The 24,937-nt window shown below is 35.7% G+C and overlaps 1 protein-coding gene across 4 annotated transcripts in view; it reads right to left on the bottom strand.

The window, feature by feature from the left end:
• The window catches only part of LOC113073062 (PDZ and LIM domain protein 5-like), a 58,502-nt gene extending 35,506 nt beyond the window's left edge, over nt 1–22,996 (bottom strand). For 3 of the 4 annotated variants that reach the window (XM_026245980.1, XM_026245972.1, XM_026245955.1), the window contains exons 1-3: nt 15,142–15,271; nt 14,446–14,614; nt 2,227–2,378 (exon numbers count right to left, since the gene is read on the bottom strand). In XM_026245980.1, coding sequence (XP_026101765.1) covers nt 2,227–2,378; nt 14,446–14,544 — 251 coding nt within the window. In that variant the 5' untranslated portion in view covers nt 14,545–14,614; nt 15,142–15,271. Of the gene's footprint in view, nt 1–2,226; nt 2,379–14,445; nt 14,615–15,141; nt 15,272–22,898 lie in introns of those variants that run through there. The other variant, XM_026245965.1, reaches the window with a different exon arrangement.
• Nucleotides 22,997–24,937: the final 1,941 nt, after the last annotated feature.

Genomic DNA, 24,937 nt, shown 5'->3' with positions numbered 1-24,937 from the left:
GATGAGTACCTGCAGACCCGGGAGGGGAGGCACAGTTTACCCTTCCAGGTGGAGGCAGTATTAGGAAACTACTGCATCGCAATCGACCGCTCCACTGGGGGGACCGTGGGGACCCCCTTATACACCCTAGCCGCACCGCCGTCTTGGGTGGTAAGGGAGGACAGACCAGCAGATCGGTTTCCGGAAGTAAAAGGTGCCGTCCATGACCTGGTGAGCTCCTTATGCACCTCTGGGACGAAAGGCATGAAGCAAGGCACTGAGAACCAGCACGAGCCACCCCAAGAAACCAATTGTCCAACCTTGAGATTTCCACTCGAGCCCTACCCTCTAGGCGGTAGAGTGGAAATCTGATTCAGGATCCTTGCCACTGCCCCGGAGGGTGGCAGCACAGCTGAATCTTCCTCTCCAGAGAGCTCTACCTCCGATGCAGTGTTCGACATCTGGTCATCAGGAGAAGCACCGAAGGATACCACTGGTATACTCTTTAAAGTGCATTCCAATTGAAATTGAACTGAAATTTGCCAATCAGATGGTGCTGATGCTGGTATACTGTAGTTCTATTAATACTAATCCCCAGTAAAACTGAGAGGTGAGGCGTGTATGTGTGTGTGTGTGTGTGTGTGTGTGTGTGTGTGTGTGTGTGTGTGTGTGTGTGTGTGTTGGTGTGTGTGTATGTCAGTCATACATTAAAGAAATATGTAAGAAACAGCAGAAAAGATTTCTACATGCAAAAATTAGCTATTAGCTATAATTAGCTATTTGCATCTGTTTGGTTTTATTTAAATAATTATATTTTCAAAATGCATTTATTTAAATTGCCTCAAATCAGAATAAATCTGTTAATTGTGGAAAAAAAGTAATTTATTCAGTTAAAAAAGTATGAACATGGTTTCCATCCTAAAAAATGGGAATTTCTCAGGAAAGGCGTCTTTACATATCTCTCAAAAAAAACACAGACACACAAAACATTTGAGCATATTTTCTCTCATAATTGTCGTGTTTGATACAGCTCATGTATCTGTCCGTCAGTCCCAGTCTCTCTCTTGATGTTTTTATTTCCACCAGACCAGTGCATGAGTGTTTTTCTGTCAACGCTGAGTAAACCCAGTCTCTCTGTCTTATGTGTCAGCATGTGCATGTTTGATTCCCATGGCTTGACAGTGAGACAAAACTTTCCGTTAGACCAAACAGGAAAACAGGAAGCTGGCACACACATGCAAACAAAACACACTCTGCTTCCAAACACACAGCAAATCAGTCAAAAGTCTGGACAGCTGTACTCTACTAGTTCTCTGCACATAATACAGATCGACTGTAAGTGCTGTGTTCATCTCTTGCACTCATGCAACGTGACAGCAGAGAGATGAGTTAGCATATGGCTCAAAAACACTGTTATGATTCATGTCTGATTGTTTTGGCTTTCACTAAGTCATAAACTTCAATTATTTATCAAATAACAAAATTAGAATTGCATTGTATAACCCCTTTATAAATTTGTGCCAAGATTTTCAGCAACATTTCAATTTCATTCTCTTCCTCCAACAAAGTTTTCATATGCTTTGTAATATAAAATGTATGATCATTTCATCTCATGATTTGTTGTTTTACATCTTTTCAGAAGATAAATAAATAAATAGAAATAATTGTTCAATAATAAATATTTCGAACAGTAGAATGGTATGTTCTTTTTTTGTCACATGATCTCATATTGCATGTTTAATTCAATGAGTGGCATTCAATTATCATCATGAGAAAAATAAATTGATAATATATAAATAACATAGTAAATTAAAATTTTTAATTTATAAATGATAAATAATACATCAAATAAAATGTAATGTAAAAAAATGTTTAAAAAAAATACAAAATAAAACAACAAATATATTTTTAAAACTGAAAATAATAATATATAATCTTTTTATTTATCTATTTTCCAAATAATGAATCAAATAAGAACATTTAAAAAATGCTAATATTACTTACGTTCATCACATTGACAATGCAAGGTCAATGCAATATGAATATATGAATATAGTATTCCATGCATTGTTGTATACTGCACAAAAGGTTGTGTATTCTGTGCATACAGGCAATTTGCATACTGTGCATAGTATATACTCTTTGTACGCACTGGACAGAACTATTTCCTATATAAACTGTTTATGTCATTTTTAGCATAATAAATTATTTTTGACCATTACTAAAGCAGTGCAAGCATATTCTTACTTCTGTAAGGAGAGGATTAGTTTGTCTGTGTTGGATTTGATCTTATTCTGAGCCTCGAGGTGGTTCATGCTGTCGGCGCTGATGCCGTCGATGGACAGGACCAGATCTCCCACAGTCACTCCTGCTTTAGCAGCCTTTCCTCCATCTGACAGCTGAAAACACACAGATAATGATCAAAACAACACAGTGACACACAGAGTAGACTTCAAGCACAAGATGGAGAATTTTCTCAGTTAAGTCAAGTCGCATTTATTTATATAGTGCTTTAAACAAAACAGATTGTGTCAAAGCAACTGAACAACATTAATTAGGAAAATGGTGTGTCAATAATTCAAAATGACAGTTAAAGGCATTTTTTTTATTTAAAATAACTGATTTCTATTGTAATATATTGTAGAATATAATTTATTCCTGTGATCAAAGCTGAATTTTCAGCATCATTATTGCAGTCTTAAGTGTCACATGATCCTTCAGAAATCATTCTAATATGCGGATTTGTAGCTCAATAAATATTCTTATCATCAATTTTTTTTATATATATATTTTTTTTTTTTGAAAACCATGATTTTTTTTTTCAGGATTCTTTGATGAACAGAACGTTCAAAAGAACAGAATTTATTTGAAATATATATATATATATTGTAACATTAGAAATGTCTTTACTATCTCTTCTTATCAATTGAATGCATCCTTGCTGAATAAAAGCATTAATTAGATCTTACTGACCCCAAACGGTAGTGTATGTACATAAGAATTCAAATAAAGTGACTAAACACAGACATTTAAGCTGCGCTCTTGAACTAAGGTAAAGTTTCACTATAAAAGCTATGGGAAACAATAAGAGAGTATCAGTAAAAGGAGTCATGAAGAGATTTGCTTCAAAGACAGCTGAGCTTTCAACAGTAAACAACTCAAGACAAAAGATCACGTTTTGTGCAAATAAATTCAGTTTAAGTGATCTGTAAATCCCAGCGGATGTCCCAGTGAACCTGGCCGGTGGGGACGGCCAATTAAAACAGAATTAAAGAGAAGAGGACTCTGAAATCCCAGATGCACAAGTCGAGCGTGACATTACAGCAGGTCTGAAACCGCTTTCAGTCTCAGACCACTCAAGAGCTCTTCAATTATCACACGACCTCTTTAATAAATTATCTTATATAAACACAAACCCTGCAGACATATGTGTTCGAGTGTGCTCAGATGTCTTTTATACGAGACACTCTAAACATTTGAGACTACATCTCATTGATCAATGTTTTGCCACAATCCTGCATGAAAGCCTCACTTTCTTGTGCCCTCGAGAAAATATTTGTGTGGCAAAAATACAAGAAAAAAATGTTGAAAACATGTGGTAATAGTATGCAACATTGCTGGTTTAATGCCGCAATAACACAAAAGCATCGAATTCTTTGATTCCTGTCATAACTTCTGTTTCCACTGGAGAGTACACAGAAATAAAACATGAAGAGCATCTGAAAGCAATTACAGCGCAACGGCACCCAAAGACGTTTTTCACCAAACCACAATCTCGACATAACTAAAGCAAAGACAATTTGGAGGTGGAAACAAATAATTAACTCTCAAACACGTGTTTCGGGGTTGTTTTTGAGCCATCGTGTGCAATTGTAAACACTTCTTGGGTTTTCTTATTCATGCACTTAAGAATATGTGGCGTGTTAGTCTTTGATTTCATTCAGTTGCATGCGGTGCCCTCCAGGACAACAGCGGACACTACACACACATAAGCACACAATAAACATCTGAAATCAGGAAGTGTACACAAGAAATTTCAAAAGATAGGAAATGGGACCAATATGAGATCTGCTGGGAGAGCAAGAAGCGCGTGTGTGTGTGTGTTCATGTGTTGTCTAAGTGTGAGTATGAGTTTGCATACAAATGTATGTATGTGGGCCGGTCAGTTTTGCATCGTTATGATTTATCCACAGGGCAAAGAGGAACTCTGGTTTGAAGAAAAATAATTCTAATAATTCTAATAATTCTAATAAAAATAATTGGTTTTTCTTTAAAGAAAAAATAATGCAGCCAAAAAGAAAATTCTTGCATTTTTTTTCAATCACTTACAGAGTTTCAGAACGCATATTACATACATGTCACAATTTCAGTGTCAGCTCCCTCAAAATAATTAGAAATGAAAACCCACACTTTATATGTAATTTAAATAGCTGTTTTAATTATTTTTTAATAATAATAATAATAATGATTCAAATTTGACTTAAAAAGTAACTACTATGACTATGAGTGGACTCTCGGACATTACAAAAGTTCAAAAGTTTGAGGTCGGTAAGATCTAAGTATTTTATGCTCACTAAGACCGCATTTATTTAATCAAAAATAGTAAATAAAATTGTGAATTTTTTTAGAATTTAAAATATCTATTATATATTATAATTTTATTTTAAATGTTATTTATTCCTGTGAAGCAAAGCTGAATTTTCAGCATCATTCCTCCAGTCTTCAGTGTCACATGATCCTTCAGAAATCATTCTAATATGCTGATTTACTGCTCAAGAAATATTTCTTATTATTATTAATGGTGAAAACAGTTGTGGTGCTTCATACAGTATTTACGTTTGTGGAATTTGTGATACATTTTTTCAGCATTCATGAAATAGAAATCTTTTGTAACATAAATGTATTTATAAATGTCACTTTTGATCAATTTAATGCAATTTAATGCATCCTTGCTGAATGAAAGTATTAATTTATTAACTTATTGAATTTTTTGGCCATTTTCAGAGCTTGGTCGCTCTATGCCTTCATTGCATGGAAAAACAACATTAAAATTCTCATAGTTCATAAGTCATACATGTTCGAAATGACAGGATACTCAGGCAGCCTGTATGAAAAAAACATTTCGGTCTGTATCGTGTGTTTTAGCTGGGCCTGAATCTTGTGCTAAAAAGTTTCACGACTTGTTTACTCATGTGGTGTGACAGTGGTTTTGAAAGTCAAGACACCACACCAGTAATTAGAGGGCTGCTGGTTTCAGTGCTGGTTAGAGCACCAGTGACAAATGTTTTCAATGGATAATTGACACTTAATGCCAAACTATGCGTGCAAAGAAGAAAGCATAGTTCTATGGACAAATAACAGCATAGAAATTGTGTGATTCTTGGAATAGTTCAATCAAAAATAAAGACCATCCAAATCCAATACGTAGATGAGTTTGTTTCTTCGCCAGATTTGGAGAAATGTAGCATTGCATCACTTGCTCACCAATAATTCCTCTGCAGTGAATGGGTGCCGTCAGAATGAGAGTCCAAACAGCTGATAAAAACATCACAAAAATCCACACCACTCCAGTCCATCAATTAACATCTCAAGTGAAAAGCTTCATGTTTGTAAAAAAATAAAATAAAAAAAATTCAACACATGGATTTATCTTCAAACTATTGCTTTCGTCTAAAATATGAGTCCTCTATCCATAATACTGGTTTCTCCTGTGAAAAAGTAATCTCATCTGAATCAGGAGAGAAATATGCACAGATCAAGCACTGTTTACAAGCAAAAACAGTCTAAAACAGCTCTAAAGTTAAACTAATAAATGTTGGTGGATTTCGATGTGGGGATAGACTTTTTCACTGGAGGAATTCTTATTATGGATAGAGAAAAAAAGTATTTTAAAAGAAACACAATAGATATAAAATCTCATTCATGTTTTCTTAAAGGGGGGGTGAAATGCTCGTTTTCACTCAATATCCTGTTAATCTTGAGTACATATAGAGTAGTACTGCATCCTTCATAAATCCAAAAAGTCTTTAGTTTTATTATATTCATAAGAGAAAGATAGTCTGTACCGATTTTTCCTGGAAAAACACGACCGACTGGAGGTGTGACGTGTGGGCGGAGCAAAAGAATCACGAGCGCCAGTAGGCTTTTGCGTAGAGAGCGTTTGGAAGCTGTGACATTACCGTGAGGGAAAACCCATCATCCAAAACAAACCATGGCTTACAGTCAGATTCAGCCGTTTATTTATGATCCAGAATCAGATCCAGAGACTGAAACTGAACGAAAGCAGCCGCAGCAACGACTCGCTCCGAGCGGGGCTCGAACCCGGGTCTCCGGTGTTACGGTTTAACTGGTTACCGTGTTATCTGGTGACCAACTTCCTGTTTAGGTCTCCGATGCAGATGTGCTGGAACGACGGCAGCAGATTCGCCGATTCTGAAAGCACAAACTGACGTGATATTAAGTGTCTAATAAACGCACACTTGCTCATTGCATGATTTTGATATTCTTGCAGAGATAATAAGTTATAGGTATGATCGCCCGTAGCGGCTGAAGTAAGTAGGATAAACAAAAAATAAAATAAAGTAAATCTGTGCTGGCACGGGTTTCGAACACGCGCTAAAACACGACGCGCCGCGAAATGACACTCACGAACCACCGATCCACCGATCTTCACACAAACAGCTCCAGATCTCTGTATTCAACACAGGACTCTCGGCGTCACATTTTGAAACGGGCTGAATCAAGGAACTGTCACCGTGTTAACTTGTGACCTCTGTTTGCAAACCAAAATCCAATTTTACTGTTGCTATAAGTTAACAATTCCAGCCAAAGAGCTTCTAATGCTGCTAAATGATTTGATACGATCTGAAAATTACTCATCGTCAAAAATTACGAATCCCATTAATGTAAACATGCATAACAACAGCCCTACGTTTAAGTAGCTTAGTTTCATTGGCAAAACACATTCTTACAGTGGCAGGCTGCCCACATACACTTCTTGTTTTACAATATAAAAAAAAAAGATATATATCTGTCATCTATCCAAGACAAAATTTAAAGTGTTACTAAATGACAACTTTTAAAGAGTGTCAAAAACACTACTAGTAAAAATCAGGATTTACAAATGGATCCATATCTGATGGGACAATATTCCCATGCAACCTCTCAGCCACAATGTCAAAATATGTAAAAGAACAAATTTCCAAAATCTTTCAATGCTCCACAAGTTATTTTTCACCATCACAATCCCTTTAATTGTAAGATACAATGGATTTACAGGTACAAGGAATTTATCTTGGTGTACTAGACATTTGTCAAAAATACAAAGAAAAAAAAATTAATTAAAGAAATGTTAATGCTCAAATCAATCATGCTACAAAAGACGGTGTACACAGAAGTGGTTCATTTCACTGGTTCACAATCATTAAGCTCAGTGGTTTGACGATGCCACCATTAAATTCAATTAACTCAATTAACTGATTTTAGCTGAAAAATGACTGTTGTTCTCCATTTTCCTGTTGACACTGTAAAGCTGCTTTGACACAATCAGTTTTGTATAAAGGTAAAAAAACAAATTCATATAACACTTCTAGAGGACTTTTCACTGCTTTACCACACACACACTTAAACACAAGCAGGACAAATCAAATCTTCCTCAATAGGAGGCTGACCAACACAGTTCCAGTGAAACCATAGGTCACATGTGATATTAATCTGTGAAGAATGCATGTTGCACTTTAAAGACAATGTGCCTGTGTTAACTTGTTTATCATCTAATTTGTTTAATGAAGATTATGTGAAATATTATCTATTATATTATCTAAATGCTGCTGAAAAACCTGAATAAAAACAACACAGAACATTTTCAAGAGCTTTAATGGTTGTAACGGAAATGGCCATTTGGGTTCAATAAAAACTTTGATGGTCTTTGCATGTAAGTCTGTAATGACAATTTTATGTAGTCAATTGTGCTTCGTGTCTAGTTGATTTCAATTCAGATGCATACAATCACAACCATTCAAGCAGAAAAATATGTTGCAAAGTTATTTAAACAAAGTAAATTACACTTTACAGCAAAGTAGTGCATCCTATTATTATTAAATATTGTTCCTCAAAGTGAAATGATGCATTCTGTACATCTAGTTTTGCAGTTCATAGCCAAGAAGTGTATGTGGGCAGCCTGCCACTGTAAGAATGTGTTTTGCCAATGAAACTAAGCTACTTAAACGTTGGGCTGTTGTTATGCATGTTTACATTAATGAGATTCGTAATTGTTGACGATGAGTAATTTTCAGATCGTATCAAATCATTTAGCAGCATTAGAAGCTCTTTGGCTGGAATTGTTAACTTATAGCAACAGTAAAATTGGATTTTGGTTTGCAAACAGAGGTCACAAGTTAACACGGTGACAGTTCCTTGATTCAGCCCGTTTCAAGATGTGACGCCGAGAGTCCTGTGTTGAATACAGAGATCTGGAGCTGTTTGTGCGAAGATCGGTGGCGCGGTGGTTCGTGAGTGTCATTTCGCGGCGCGTCGTGTTTTAGCGCGTGTTCGAAACCCGTGCCAACACTGATTTACTGTATTTTATTTTTTTGTTTATCCTACTTACTTCAGCCGCTACGGGCGATCATACCTATAACTTATTATCTCTGCAAGAATATCAAAATCATGCAATGAGCAAGTGTGCGTTTATTAGACACTTAATATCACGTCAGTTTGTGCTTTCAGAATCGGCGAATCTGCTGCCGTCGTTCCAGCACATCTGCATCGGAGACCTAAACAGGAAGTTGGTCACCAGATAACACGGTAACCAGTTAAACCGTAACACCGGCATGGGAGGGGACGCACTAACAAGGAGGCAGAGATATTTGAAGCAGTTTTACTCACCGCCTGTGGTTCCAACACACGATCGTGACCCTTTTTCCTTGGGATTGCATCATCCTTAAGAAATAAACGATACGCAAATCCGTCGTCAAACTGGGCCTTGTGAACAAGCATCTTCGAAATGCAGGGAACAAACAAAAACACTTGCACAACTCCGTTGATGCTCTGTAAAAATAAACTCCATCCACTGGTCCCTTAATGCTGTTTTTTTTTTTGGTAATCTGTGCAGGGTTGTCTTGCCCTGGCAACCAAAAACACACTTCTTTTGTGACATTTCGCGACGCTCTAGCTCTGATCAGTGAATGTCTGTTGTGCTCTCAGTGCTCTGCTATACGGGAGCGCGCGCTCTTCCGACTGAACTGCGTCAGGACCCATATAAGGAAATTCCGCTCCATCTAATGTCACACAGAGCCATACTCGAAAAAAAACTTTCCGAAACTTGTGACAAACCGGAAGGAGTATTTTTGGGAACAAAAATACTCCTTCAAATGTACAACTTAATTTTTGAAACTTTGTCCATGTTTAGCATGGGAATCCACCTCTTTAATAGTGTAAAAAACTCAGTATGCATGAAATAGCATTTCACCCCCCCTTTAACTAATGCATTCAATTTCCCAATCACAGCACAGCACATGTAAACCTGAAATATACCAGGTGGTGATTTTACACAGCGTAACCGTGATCTCACACCGCATACAGGTCTGCCACTCCAGCATCAGTGCTTTTACTGTTTCTGAAATGATGCATAGCTGTGGGTGAACAGAAAGTCCATTAAACTTCATAAATGTCCCTCAGAGACACGCCGTCCCATTAAGATAAACTAGGTGCATTCATTAACTTTAATCTAAACTCTGAATACTCATAAAACTCCTTATTTGTCACAATAAATACTCCAAGCAGTACATAGTCTGTACATAGAGACCAGCCATAAATGTCAAGAAACGTCACTGCTGACTGAATGTGTGCGGTAATATTCAGATGAGGTGTGTGAGACAGATACCACTTGCTTTATTACGTTACAGATCTATGCAAATAATTAAGCCATGTGCTTAAGAAATCAGACAGAGGGGCATTTCATTCAGACTTGGATCGTAATGAATGGTTGTGTTTGTTTCTGCTGCTATACCAATATAGAAAATGGGTGACTATTCAATTAGGGAATTTAGGGAAGGGAATTTTCCGTACCCTAAGATGATTTTATGAAGAAAAATAAATAGCAAATCACTAGTTTTAAAGAGAAGTTCTTGTTAAAATATGTTTGTATTTGAAAGTTTTATCATAAAAAAATAAAAAAATAAAAAATTAATAATGAAATGTGTTTGTGCGGTTTAAGGTTCCAAAAACATTATTTTCCAAGTACATTATTGTTTCTAATCCATGCCCTGCATTTCTGAAACGTGTCATTTTTTACAAAGCACATCAGTCTGAAAAGCGAGGTGTGCTCTGATTGGCCAGCTATTCAGTGCATTGTGATTGGCAGAATGCCTAGTTTTAGTTTTAGGTAATAAATCTGTTTGTGTTTCAGGTTTTTCTGGGCCAGTAAGCCATAACCTAGCACCCTAGCAACACCCTATAAACCATCCACAACATAGCAACCATATACTGTTAACAAAAACATTCTAAACACCCTAGCAACCACACAGTAACACCCTAACATTCACTCACAACATTTTAGAAGCATTATAGTGTTAAATAACATTCTGAACACTTAAGCATCCACACAGTAACACCCTAAAAACCACCCACACATTCTAAAAAAACTGTATACCGTTAAACAACATTCTAATATGTAATGTTAAACAACATTCTGAACACCTTAGCAACCATCAACAACATTCTGGAAACAGTATACTGTTAAACAACATTCAGAACAGCTTAGCAATCCCTCAGCAAGGCCCCAGAAATCACCCAAAATTCCGTGCAACTGTATAATGTCAAAACATTCTGAACTGCATAGTGACAACAATCTAGAAACTATACACTGTTAAAAAAACATTCTGAACACCTTAGCAACCACTTAAAAACACAACCATCCTCCTAGCTTCATTGTGGCAGGTTTTACACAGACAAACACCAATCACATTTCCTTCAATCCTCGAGAGATAAAGACCGACAGAGAGACAAAACCTTCATTGTTGGTATTAGATGGTATAGAAGTAGAGAAAGAAAGAAACAGAACACACATCCAGCTGTGATCCTGTGTACTGACACTAACCAGAACGTAGCAGCAGCTCCAAACCACAGTCTTATAAAGCCTAGTTTAGACCAGATCCTTGTATTAAATACCACCATAAACCAGAACTTAGAATATTAAATCTCTGAAAAGCTGGCTGAGGTACAGCGAGGTCCAAACCAACCCAATCTCACTGCTAAACTTCCCACCGCTTTCACACAAAACAAAAAAAATCAATCACACTCCCACCACAATCTCAGACCTGTCCACGTCCAAACCCAACACACTCCCCCCAAACATTTATTTACAGTCTAAACCTGTTCCAGCACCCTGTCCTGTCTGAGATCAGCACAAACACTCGAAGAAATACTGCATCTGCAAACTACAAGTTCCTGCCAGAAAAGCTGCAGCTCCTCACGGCTGAAATGCTTGACTGCCTGCAGAGGACCTCTGAGAAAGCAGCTAGTTTTACCATTGCATGAACTGGAACATTCTCATTTTATCTTATCATCGACGAAAAGTTTATCACCCACACATGCACACTCCTCTGGGAATGATGTCATGAGAAATGCGAGACAGCAGGTCTGTTTTAAGTAGTTAAACTACAGTCAGGCGACGCTTTGCAGACTGAAATGATTACATGGCCCTCTACACTCTTAAAAAAATGTTTGTGGTGGTTTTTTTTCGCACTGATGCCATAGAAGAACCATTTTTGTATCCCAAAAGAACCTTTCCAGTGAACAGTTCTTTAAAAGAGACATTATTTCTTTGTTGAAGAACATTTAAAACCCTTTTAGCCTGCACCCCGACGCCCGTGTCCTCAACACCCCTCAACTCACACGTGTCAGTGTTTACGAATAGATTAAATGAAATGGGACAAATTTTATCTTGACAAACTATATATACTTAAATACTTTAATCAGTACACATAAAAACATGAACAATGGAAACGCCGTACATACCAGATTCATCGTAATAACGAGTCATAAACACATCCACAGCTGTAAATCCTTTTTTAGTGTAAAATACTTTTTTAAATAATTACTGTTAAACTGTATATTGTTCGAGCTGTGCTAGTTGCGTATCCCCAGTATCACCCATAAAGATACATTTTATTATAATAATCAACCTATACATGTAAATCACAGATTTGTGATGTGTCCAGCAAGCTGACAGCTGTGCTCCCAGATTTTACTGAGGATATGAAGCTGAAATAACATCTTTTATGGAGTGTGAGTAAAGTCTGTAGTGGGATCCGAGAGAGCTTTCGCTCATTTGATAAAATATTTTCACTGGCTTCCCATACAAAGCTTTCTAAGCCACGAACCGGACCTACCAGCATTCAGACGAACCACAACATCACAAACTCTAACATGAAGAATCACTGTCTGATGAAAAAAATAAATATCAAATTGTCCAATGAACATATTTTTACACACATTGCTATTGTGACTTATGAGCTTGTAACGCTATGAGATTCAATGAGACCAAATATGATCCAAATAACTAAATACATGAATTATTTGTATTTATTTTTTAAACTTTATTTTATTTTAATAATTGTTTTAAAACTAAATCAAATTATTAAATACAATTATTAATATAAAATATATTTTTTATTTTAATGTATTTTTTTTTTAATAAAATAAAATAATACAACAAATTAAAATAACACTGTAAAAAATAGCATGTAAAACACAACAGCACAATACATTTTTTACAAAAACATTAAAAAATAAAAAATACCGAGATGGAGAGGGGAGGACAGAAAAAAAAGAGGGAAGAGTCTGGAGTGAGGGAGGGAAAGTAATAGAGAGAGGCAAGGAAAATCAATCTGAAGGTAATTTACATCACTCCTCTGCCAGATGGCATTGTGGGAATAGCTGTCATACACTGGCAGCCCTAACGTGTGTGTGACATACGTGCATCTAAGCGAGTGTGTGTGTGTGTGTGTGTGTGTGTGTGTGTGTAAGAGAGACAGAGAGAGATACTGTAGATAGAGAGAGGGTGGAAGACTCATTGGGAAATAAAAAGTATCAACAGGTGGAAAGGAAAGGTTACATAGATCACTTAACAGATAAAGAGATAAATATTCAGGGGGAGTGGGGTAAGCTGTGTCACTTGTGACTTAAGTTTGTCCTATAGTCAAGAGGAAATGAGATGGAGGTAAAACTAAGAGTCTTATATATACTGTATCAAGAGACATTAGATGAATGTGCCTATAAATATATAGACAGATATATGCCAGGGCATAGAAATAAGGTCCACATTAGGGGTATGTTGTAATTTATGGATACAGAAAACACTCTTATTCAAAGTGTGTTTCAAAGTGTCTTGCATTGCATTTAAGCTATACATCTTTTTAGAGCATGCATTCCCAGGGAATGGAATCATTGATTTTGTTAGTGTCATGCTCTTCTATTAGAGCTACAGGAACCTGTGTAAATGCTTTAAAAAAGTTTTGTAATGGACAACTGTTTGCTACAATGTTTGCATCTTTTCTTTGCATAAACCTGTTAAGAAAATGTTTAAAAGTGCAATTTTGTACTAATATTTGTACGTTTTAATGGCATATATAAATTACCCCAGAGCATCATAAACCCTTTACCTACTGATATAATTCTGGGAGAAATACTTAAATTGTATACTTTAACTAAAACATTTTACTTAAATCATTTTAATAGCTTTATTCAGTGGCAATTTACCAACATGTATGCTATACACTACAGTTAAAAATGTTGGGGTCAGTTAGATTTTTTTTAAAGAAATGTATAGTTTTATTTAGAGGATGCATTTATTTATTTAAAAGTGATAGTAAAGACATTTATAATGTTACAAAAGTTTTATAATAAATAAATAAAAAATAAATACTGTTCTTTTGAACTTTCTGTTCAATAAAGAATCCTGAAACAAAAAACACTGATTTTTGTTTTTGACACTGATAATTATAAAATGTTGAGCTGTAAATCAGAATATTAGAATAATTTCTGAAGGATCATTTAACATATATTAAAATAAAATATTTTAATTGTAATAATATTTCACAATATTAAAGGTTTTTTATGTATTTTTGATCAAATACATGCAGACTTGCTAAGCATTATAGACTTCTTTAAGTCTTTATATTTATTTTGTTCAAACACATTATTGACATGCGTATCAAATGTATCTCTCAATCACAGGCAGCTGCAAATGATGGGCCTTTTCTAAAAATATGATCACATTATAAACACTGTGTACGGTTTCAAAACACTGCTTACTCTGCTCGCCCCTATGACGAGGTCAAAAGCAACATAAAAATAGACAAAAAGACAATAAAGAGGGGAGCGGGAGATCATTAAAGGGTACAGATGGTGTCGGGGGGTCAGAAGGGGTGTATCATATTTGAATGAGTGTGTGTTTGTACTCACCCGTGAAATGGAGAGAGGCATGTTAAAGTCTTTCCCCCCCTGCAGTCTGAAGCCCCATGGGGCCGGACCCTGTAACACCACACTGTATTTACCACTCATAGCTGTCTGATATACTGTAAAACACAAGCGCGGAGGCTGCTAGACACTCAGAAAGTCCTCACAGAATGCCCTAGAGAGAGAGAGAGAGAGGTGTTCACTCAGACACTGTTGAAAAAGTATGCAATTTAAAACTAGATTTTTCTTTGTGTAATAAAATGTGAGTGGAGAAACTCAATGCTAAACCTGTGTTTATTACTTGCAAAAACCTGTTTACTTGAGGATAAGTTTCAGTGGTATGGGTTAGAAGTTAAAAGAAATAAAGATGCTTGTCTTATGAAACACAGCTAATGAAATTCAGTAGCATAAAGAAGTAAAAAAGTCATATATATACTTATTTATCAAAATTCAGTCTCTTATTCGGTCAAAATTCAGAACAAAACCCACCACTAATATTAGGAGATATTGTTTGCATAATAATAATAAATGTATTGTATCCTGGCTGAATAAAAATATGAATTTCTTTAAAAGAAAAAAAAACTTTTGAACAGTACTGTAATACAACAAACTGTCTAATAATACAACATGCGTAAGTTAACATGCATTTAACAAAGCTAAAGTGAAATAATCCTTCTGCATATATTAATCAGACAAATTTACCTTCAAAAAGCAACAATCTTGACAAAAAGAAACACTAAGTCCTCAGTGGCAGTGCAGGTCTAAAGGTCTGACACCAAATGATCCACACAGACAGCAGACTGCCCATTTATACCCATCTATCAAAGGCTGTGTGTGTATTTTGGGGGTTAGGCTTACATGCTGATATTTAGGGAACAAACCCTAGACGTGCTGCCAAATATTAAGGAGGAACCATCAAAAAGCCACCAGAATCTAAAACAAAGGTCCTGAGATTAGAAGATTAGGATCAGACTCTGGAATGTTCCACTGGTCTGATGGGTGTCCTGTCATCGGCACATTTCAAGAGGGAATGCTTTAGCCTGCCAGTATATCTGTCTACTGCTCATATTGTCCAATAATTTGTCATAGGAAAAGAAGAAGATTGATGTAAACACTGGAATACAGATGAGATTCACGTTATCCATGCTGTCTTCATGGATTATGCAGAATGTTCTTCATCTGCTATCAGTAACTCAAATGTTACTCTCATTAAACAAACCCAAACAATGGAAAATTGTAGTAACGTTTATATTATGTTGTTAAATATCATGGATGGATGGATGGATCAGCTGAAAGATGATGGATGGATGAAAGAAAAATGAAAGGATGGATAGTTGGATAGATTGAAAGATGAAAGAGGAATGGATGGGTGGATGGATGGATAGATGGATGGATGGAAAAATGTTATAGAAATGGATGGATGATTGAAAGATGATAGAGGAATGGATGGATGGATGGATGATGGATGGATGAAAGAGGAGTAGAAGAATGGATGGATGAATGGATTGAAAGATGACAGAGAAATGGATGGATGGATGGATGGGTGGTTAGATGGTTGTTCGGAAGGAGGGATGGATTGACAGATGATAGAATAATGGATGGATGGATGGATGGATATATTGAAATATGATAAAGGAATGGATGGATGGATGGATGGATGATGCCTGAAAGATGATGAATGGATGGATTGATTGTTGGAAGGATGAAAGAGTAATGGAAGGATGGACTGATGATAGATTGAAAGTTGAAAGGGGAATGAAAGGATGGATGGATGATTGATTGAAAGATGATAGAGAAATTGATCGATCAATCGATAGATGTACAACAGATGTAAGTTGCACCAAAAAAATAATATTGTATGAGTCAAAATTATCGATTTTACTTTTATGCCAAAAATCATTAGCATATTAAGTAAAGATCATGTTCCATGAAAATATTTTGAAAATTTCCTACCATGAATAAATAAAAACATACTTATTGGTTAGTAATATGCATTACTAAGAATGAATTTGGACAACTTTAAAGGCGATTTTCTCTGTATTCAATTTTTTACACCCTCAGATTCTAGATTTTCAAATAGTTGTATCTTGGCCAAATATTGTCCTAATAAACCATACATCAATGGAAAGCTTATTCAGCTTCCAGATGATGTATAAAGCTTAACTTAAAAAAATCTACACTTAAGACTTAAGGTTTTGTGGTCCAAGATCACACACATATATAGGTGCATCTCAGTAAATTAGAAATGCAGTGGAAAAGTTCATTTATTTCAGTAATTCAACTCAAATTGTGAAACTCTTGTATTAAATAAATTCACTGCAGAGAGACTGAAGTAGACTGAAGTAGTTTTAGTCTTTGGTTCTTTTAATTGTGATGATTTTGGCTCACATTTAACAAAAACCCACCAATTCACAATTTATTTAATACACGAGTTTCACAATTTGAGTTGAATTACTGAAACTTTTCCACGACATTCTATTTTATTGAGATGCACCTGTAAACACACAGCAACACACACACACACACACACACACACACATATATATATATATATATATATATATATATATATATATATATATACAGGGGCGATCCACCCTAAAAGAAAGCCTTGCCACCCCTGCTGCCACCCCAGTGTGCAACAACGAATTAAAGGTTATGGCCAATTTAAATATTTACTAGCGCAAATCTTTCGTGATTCGTGATCCTGCTCCGAACTCCCGAAATGATTCAAATGATTTGCGATCCCCAAACTGACTCAAATGATTCGCGAACCCGCTACGAACTCCCGAACTGATTTAAATGATTCGCGAACCCGCTACAAACTCCCGAACTGATTCAAATGATTCACGAACCCGCTCCGAACTCTCGAATTGATTCAAATGATCCGCGAAGCCGCTACGTAATCCTGAACTGATTCAAATGATTTGCGATCCCCAAGCTGATTCAAATTATTCGTGAACCCGCTCAGAACTCCCAAACTGACTCAAATGTTTAGCGATCCCAATAACTGACTCCAATGATTCGCTATCCCGGTACGAAATCCCGAACTGATTCAAATGATTCGCGATCCCCAAACTGACTCAAATGATTCGCGAACCCGCTCCGAACTCCCGAACTGACTCAAATGATTCGCGATCCCGCTACGAACTCCCGAACTGATTCAAATGATTCGTGATCCCCAAACTGACTCAAATGATTCGCGAACCCGCTTTGAACTCCCGAACTGACTCAAATGATTCTCGATTCCCGCTCCGAACTCCCGAACTGACTCAAACGATTCGCGAATTCCGCTCTGAACTCTGACATATATTCAGATATAAATGTAATTTTAAAAATAAATTAATAATTTTCGATTTTCAAATATTGCACCTTTCAAACATAGTTACCCACTTTTAAAAAGCGTGAGGATATGTAACAACTTCGTTTTGTGTCAGAACTTTCACACTTTCATTCATAAATTCACCCCTTTTGTGTTTGAAAAGCAACAGGGATTGAATCGCGGAAATGGAACTTGCTGTATAAAGCAGATGTCACGGAATTCGGCCATTTTTTTATGAATAAATCAAAAGTAGAGCATTTAATCAAATCTCGATATGGACTCGTGTCTGCAATATTAAAGGTGTTCAGTTCAGTACCGTCGCTCCCTGCACGCAGAGTAGGGCACCAACTCCCAGAGGGGGCACCATCCCAGTTGCTCAAAAAAAAAAAACTTCCTCCATTCTACCATCCGGCCTCGCGACCGCTCGCACCTCATGTTTGCGGTTGAATGTTCATGATTGATGGATGATGTCCGGGTAGAGTACATCAGCAATCCAGCGAAGAGAAAAGAAAAGTAAAAAAAAAAAAAAAAAAACAGACATAAAGTTGGCTTGACATTGGACGTTGGACGAGTCTCAATTTAGGGACCGTCTCTAAAGTTACATTCAATATTGGTATACACTTTTCTAACGTCAGTAGCATTTGAAGAGAATGACTTATAGTCATAAAAACAACTGTAATTGTTCATGTAGGTGTCAGCTATAATGTACAATTGTATTAAATGTTTGATATATATTAAAATAATCTGTAAATCATATGTAAATTATGCTACTCTTTCACAAGGGCTCAAACGCAAATTTGAAGCTCAATAGCATTTGAGGAGAAAGACTTGCATTCATAAAACAATTGTAATGTGTTCATTTAGGTGTCAGCTACAATGCACACCTTATACATTTTTAAAATAAAGTTTAAATCATTTAGGTAAAAACGAGGCCCGTTTATCACTTTCAGGCACATTCCTGTGAAAGATTTTTTTTCTCAGATTCCCTTACGAAAATTACCAATCATTGTTCTTGTAGCCATGGTAACAGCACATTAACCATGGTTTTGTTACTTCGAATAATAATTTACAAAGTATTAACATACTGTAATATTTTTTGTTGTTGTTGTTGCTATAAAACAGACCTAAGCCATCAATAGCCTTTAAAATGCATTATATAAAAAATAATGAGGCAATAATGATTGGTTAATAATAACACTGTTAAAATACATAATGTAGGCAAATACAAAATAAACAATTTATGTAAATGTTATTACAAATACCATGTGATTACAAATGCCAAACATTAAATTCATTAACTTTCATTTTTGGACACCTTTTTGCTATAGATGACACAGGCTTTATAATTTCTTCAACAACAAAAAAATGTGCATATCACAACCCTTACAAAAATAAACCTTAGTTTTATCATAGTAAAACTGCTTAATTTCCTTTTGTATGATTTCTGAATGCTTGAGACTATAAAATGAATTAGAGTCATAATAAAGTTATATCCACAGGTAAATGTCGAGAGCTACAATTGTGATTTGTAAATAATAAAATTTATTCATTTAGTTTTTTTATTTCATCATCATATTGGAGGAAGGGGGGCACAACAATACAATCCTGCTCAGGGCACCCATTTGGCCAGCAGCGGTCCTGAAGGTGTTGTTATACACGTCTCTGGGAATGTGTGCTCTACTACACACACACACACACACACACACACACACACAAACACACTGAAGCACGTGTGGTGTTTTCAGCTCTTCACAAAACACAGAAACTCTGGTTACAACCCACCAAATAAAAGTTTGGTCTAACTCAAAGAAATTATGTAAGAAATTGCTTAGTAAAATATACTTAAAAAACTATATACTAAAACATTATTTAAAGGAATATCACACTAGTTTTCATAGAAGTTTTAATTTAAGCTTGCCAAAACAATAACACCATATTTTTCAAAAACAATTTCTAAAAGTACATTTGTATTTGTGCCTATAATGCTTATTTATTTATTATTATTGTCAGCTAATAAAAGCTATGCTTACGGGACCATTTTCATATAACATCTAAGGCTAAATGTAGCTCTTGACTGGTTGAGTTAGATGGTGATTAACACTAAACAGTAGAAAATCAGTTGAGTCTCCCCAGCTGGAAATGTCATTGGCTGTTAAAATCTTTCTTATAAGTTTCTTATTATAAATTGACATATTGATATCACTGAACCTTTTATAAAGCTCTTAATTACATGTCGATGCATACTGTATGCATTAGTGAGTGTGGTGGTGCTTTTGGGGTATGGTCACTTATTCCATATATGAACTGTTTCAAATGCAAGACATTGATTGCATGAGATTAAGTTTGTAAATGGCAGCCTGTGCCCTTTTGTAGTGTGCACATATATTTATCATCAAACTGTGATAAATGTGACTAAATTCAGTATATATACGTCTGCCATATGTAGCCATATGTAGCCACCCCTCAAAAATTCTTGCCCCTTTTTTCGAGACCCCATCACTATTTTTATAGATCCCCCCCCCCCATCACCAGGCTCCCGACTGGAGTGGGTGGGCCACACCTGAAGGAAATGGAGCCTCATCACCGCAACTGTGGGTCCAGGAAGGGTGCGTTGAGGGACTCCCGCGCCACTAGAGATGTGAGCTGACGGACCCTCGATCCGGATGGGAACCGCACCTGTTGACATGGCCGACGGGCCAGGATTCCGGGCCGCCCATCCCCTGCCAGCGCCGCGGCCAACGAGAGTGATACGGCCGCTAGAGGAAGCCGCCGCCCCTCGCGCCCCGGACCGTAGAGGGGAGCGCGTGCGGCCGCCGGACTCCGCCCCTTACCTGGACCCTTCCTCCATGAACACTGCCCGACCCACACGAATCCCGCTTCACGACGAGGACACCAGATTCCCTGTTCATTTTGGACACCCCTTTGGCCACCTTTATCCCTTGTTTTATTAGATTTTCTATTAATAAAAGACTCTCCGAGGCCTGACGCCACACCCACTGTGTCTGTCTTATGTTCCTTAAGTCACTATATATATATATATATATATATATATATATATATATATATATATATATATATATATATATATATATATATATATATATATAACTACTGCACAGTTATTGGCGTGCTGCCAATTGGGTGGAGAGGAAGAGTATGTGAGTTCAAAGCTGGACAATGGACAGTTGATTATTAATCATAAATCCAGACACACGCATACATACACACCACATAAACAATGGAAAAAAAATGTTCGGCAACAAAGTCTGAATACAATGAGAAGCCGTAAGGTCAGTCCTCATGCAGTCTGGGGATCTTTCATCATCTCTGTCTGTGTGTGTGTGTGTGTGTGTGTGTGCTGATTGAGGAGTTTGTCCAGTATCTGACCAAGATCTAATATCAATAGTTTAAAACTCATCACCTTCCATGTGTCCATCTCTCTCTCTCTCCACACACACACACACACACACACACACACACACACACACACACGTGCATCTATTGCCACAGAAGTGCAGCAGTACACAATAAGGAAATCACATTAGTGACATATGATAAATGATCTATGCCAACACACACAATAGAGCATTCAGAGGCACGCTGAGTGTCAGCAGTAAGTAGCTTTAGGCTTGAGTGAGAACAGCTGAGACCAAAGCCAGAACAATGCAAGCTGCCTGAGTGTGTGTGTGTGTGTGTGTTCATAATAGCTGTCGGATTAAGTGCTTCTCTGGTTTACAGTTTTCTCCAACAACATGCGCTATAGATCCAGTGACTCGAGCGGGAGACACAAGGAAAACAGATTGCTGCTTTGTGTTGTGTTTCTACTGGGCACTGTTTTTAGATGATCTGATTCATTAACATTACAAAGAGATTTAACCATATATAAGTTAACATTATAGTGTGTGTGCGTGTGCGTGTGCGCGCGTCTCTGTGTGTGTGTGTGTGTGTTTGAGACATTTCTAAATAGCACTATCTTGCTGTGTGTAAATGTGAAAGAGTCAGTGATGTAATAAAAGTATGAGTACACACTAAATTGGCACATTTTATGAAGCCAAACAAGTTTTTAAAAGAAACTAGAAACAGATATCCAAAAAGTTAAAATAAGACATAAAAAAAAATATATATATATATATATATAATTACAATAAAAATTTATGGTGTATACCAATTATAAATATGTATAAGAATAAAAAAAATTAATGTAGTTTAATGTAGTCTTATTAAATATTAGTTTTGACTTAAAAAATAGAAGAAAAGATTGAGGCACATTTTTAGGTTAGCTGTACTATCCAAAAAGATAACATCTGTATAAAAAATCTGTATGAAATTAAGAACTGTACAGAAAAAATTCTGCAAAACAACTTATTTCATATCACTAGTGTATCATTAAATCACCAATATATTCACTTTTTAATATATGTTAATTCAGTGGTATTTAAATCATTTTTCTCATCTGCTGCCTGTCTCATGCACTCATCCAGAGGGGGTGAAGACAGACATCGACCCCAGCCTAAATAACACATGACATCCCCCATCCATATGGGGCCCCCTGAGACATCACTGAGACATTACAGCTCCTGAAGAACACTACTAACCAAATGCTAATCGCATTTACCCTTTAATTCAGTTTACTCTCAATATTTCACACTCAACATTTACTCCATGTGTTATGGATATTACTATTAATAATCTTGTAGGCATGCCATGTCAACACAAAAAAGCATTTTGCTAAAATTTGAAACATATTTTAAACATAAATATATGTTTATGTTTAAACACATCTAACCATATTATACAAATAATAATAATAATAAAATAAAAATGCATTAATATTTCAACAGTGAATATCAGTGTAGGAATAATAGTTTGGTGCCAAACTCTCATGGATTAGTATAAATAAATAACCAATGTCATAGTATGTTTTCTAGCTGTTGATTAAAGTGAACACACACACAAACATATTTGTATGTTTGTTTGTTTTTTTCAAAATTGTCTTTACTGAAATTTATCTGAAAAACTAAAATTTAACTTCGTATTTAAGTGAAAACCATTTAAAACCCTCGATTCACGCGGCTGTGCTGCTATGACGGTTTTAAAGTTTCTCCTGTCTTGCGTCATGTGATGAGCTCGCACTTACCTGCGCGTATGAGTCGCGTGGGTCGCGTGCGTCACGTCGCGTCGCTTCTGTGCAGATGAAGCGGAGCTGCGAAGTTCATGGTCCCTCCGCGAGTGACGCCATCATACATGGGCTGGACCTGTAGAAAAACAAAACATCACAAAGACCATCCCGCATCCCTCATAAAACCCTTTGCAACTTCATATGGACGTTGAGTGCATTGTGTACTACTGTTTTGTAGGCAATATATTGTCCAAACAATTAAGATATTGAATAAAATAAAATATTTATACTTACATTTGAATTCATAAATAAAAAATAAAAATACTTCAGTGTATGGTTTATACTAATTATAAATAGCATAATGTCCTGATAAAGTTGTGAAAAAAAGTATATATATATATATATATTAAGAAATGCAAAATTAATGTCTTGGCAAAATGTGTAAAAATAAAATAAAATAATAAAATAATATAAATGTATAGTCAAATTATATTTTACATCAAATATTTAATTTATTTGATATATAGCACTGATGCAAACTAAATTAACCAAAAAAATTACTTAAAAACTATTTAATATATGGTTTATATGAATTATAAATATATTGTCCTGGCAAAGTTGTGTCACACTTAATAAAAAAAACTATTCAATATATCCCTGCATTTTTAATACATTAAAAAAAATTATGTCAAAAGTTTATGAAATAGAAAAATAAAATAACTTAAAAATTGCAAGATTGTGTAAAAAATGCAATTATTTAATATGATCCAATTAAATGACAAATTAATATTTCTGACTTTAAAACAACAACAATGACAAAAAAAAACAATGTAGATTATTTAATTTAGATAGAGGGTACACAAAGCGTATTTTTAGATTATCTGTTAGAAACATTGTTTTTAATTTTACATTGTTGTTTTAAAAGAGAAAAGCTGTGATTTAAAAATTAATAAAGAAATAAAAAAATGATGTAGAGAAAAGAGTGCAGGTTACATGTGTGGGAAAAGTGATACTGCTTACTGAATCACTCGGGTGTGTAATGTTATGTGATGAAACCCAACAAACCTCTCCTTCATAGAGAGATACAGTCATATCTGCACAACATAGTCTCTAAATCATACAGGCCCTGTCTGGCCTTCCCCTCCTCCATCCACAGGAAGACAGCTTTTACAAAGACTGCAGACTGTTTAAACTGACTGACATGTCAGACAAAGGTTGAAAACTCCATAAAGACAGTCTAAAAGCATGTGCATTGATGTTAATGGGAGCTAAATAGGATGTAGTATAAACACAGACCATGTCAATGCATAAAGAAGCTAATATTAGAATCTGTTCAAAGAACGGGGATCAATAATGTACTCTAGTTCAAACTATCCTTTAGAAAAAAAGCAGTGTGAGTGATTAGTTTATTTTATGGGCTACTGCACTCATAAAGCAACAGAGACAAAAAATGAGGGGACTGTTTAAAAATCGATGTGCTCTGAATACAGTCAAATCTCTCTGAAGCTCAGGCTAGTCTTACAGATCTGAAGGTACTTGACATTGGAACAATAATCATGCTATTTACTTAAAGTCAATCAATTCTGCAATAAAGATAATCTGTGAATCATTTGCACAGGCTGTGATTGCTTGAGACGCAGCGTCCTCTGCTGGATGAAGGATGAAAATGAAGTCTCTTCCAGGTCGATATCTCTATGGTAATGCCAAAAGTATATTTCTATGATATAAATTAATTACCAGAGTTGTTTGACAGTCACAAATTATTTTGTTTAAAAAAGAGAGACAGAGAGAGTTCAAAGACTTACATCATACCTATTTGTGGAAATTGCTTTGTGTATATATATATATATATATATATATATATATATATATATATATATATATACATACTTTATATATACTTTATATATTTTACATAAAAATAATAATACACAGAAATAATTTTCATTTAGAAATTACAAACAAATATCACAAATAATTACAAAGAATCAGTAAGTAATACATTTAATTAAAACCTGAAATTAGAAGTATAATGAAATTGGCTTTAAAACATACAC

This window comes from Carassius auratus, chromosome 5, assembly GCF_003368295.1.
Source record: "Carassius auratus strain Wakin chromosome 5, ASM336829v1, whole genome shotgun sequence".
NCBI lineage: Eukaryota > Metazoa > Chordata > Actinopteri > Cypriniformes > Cyprinidae > Carassius > Carassius auratus.
This window is presented reverse-complemented; position numbering and strand designations above follow the sequence as displayed.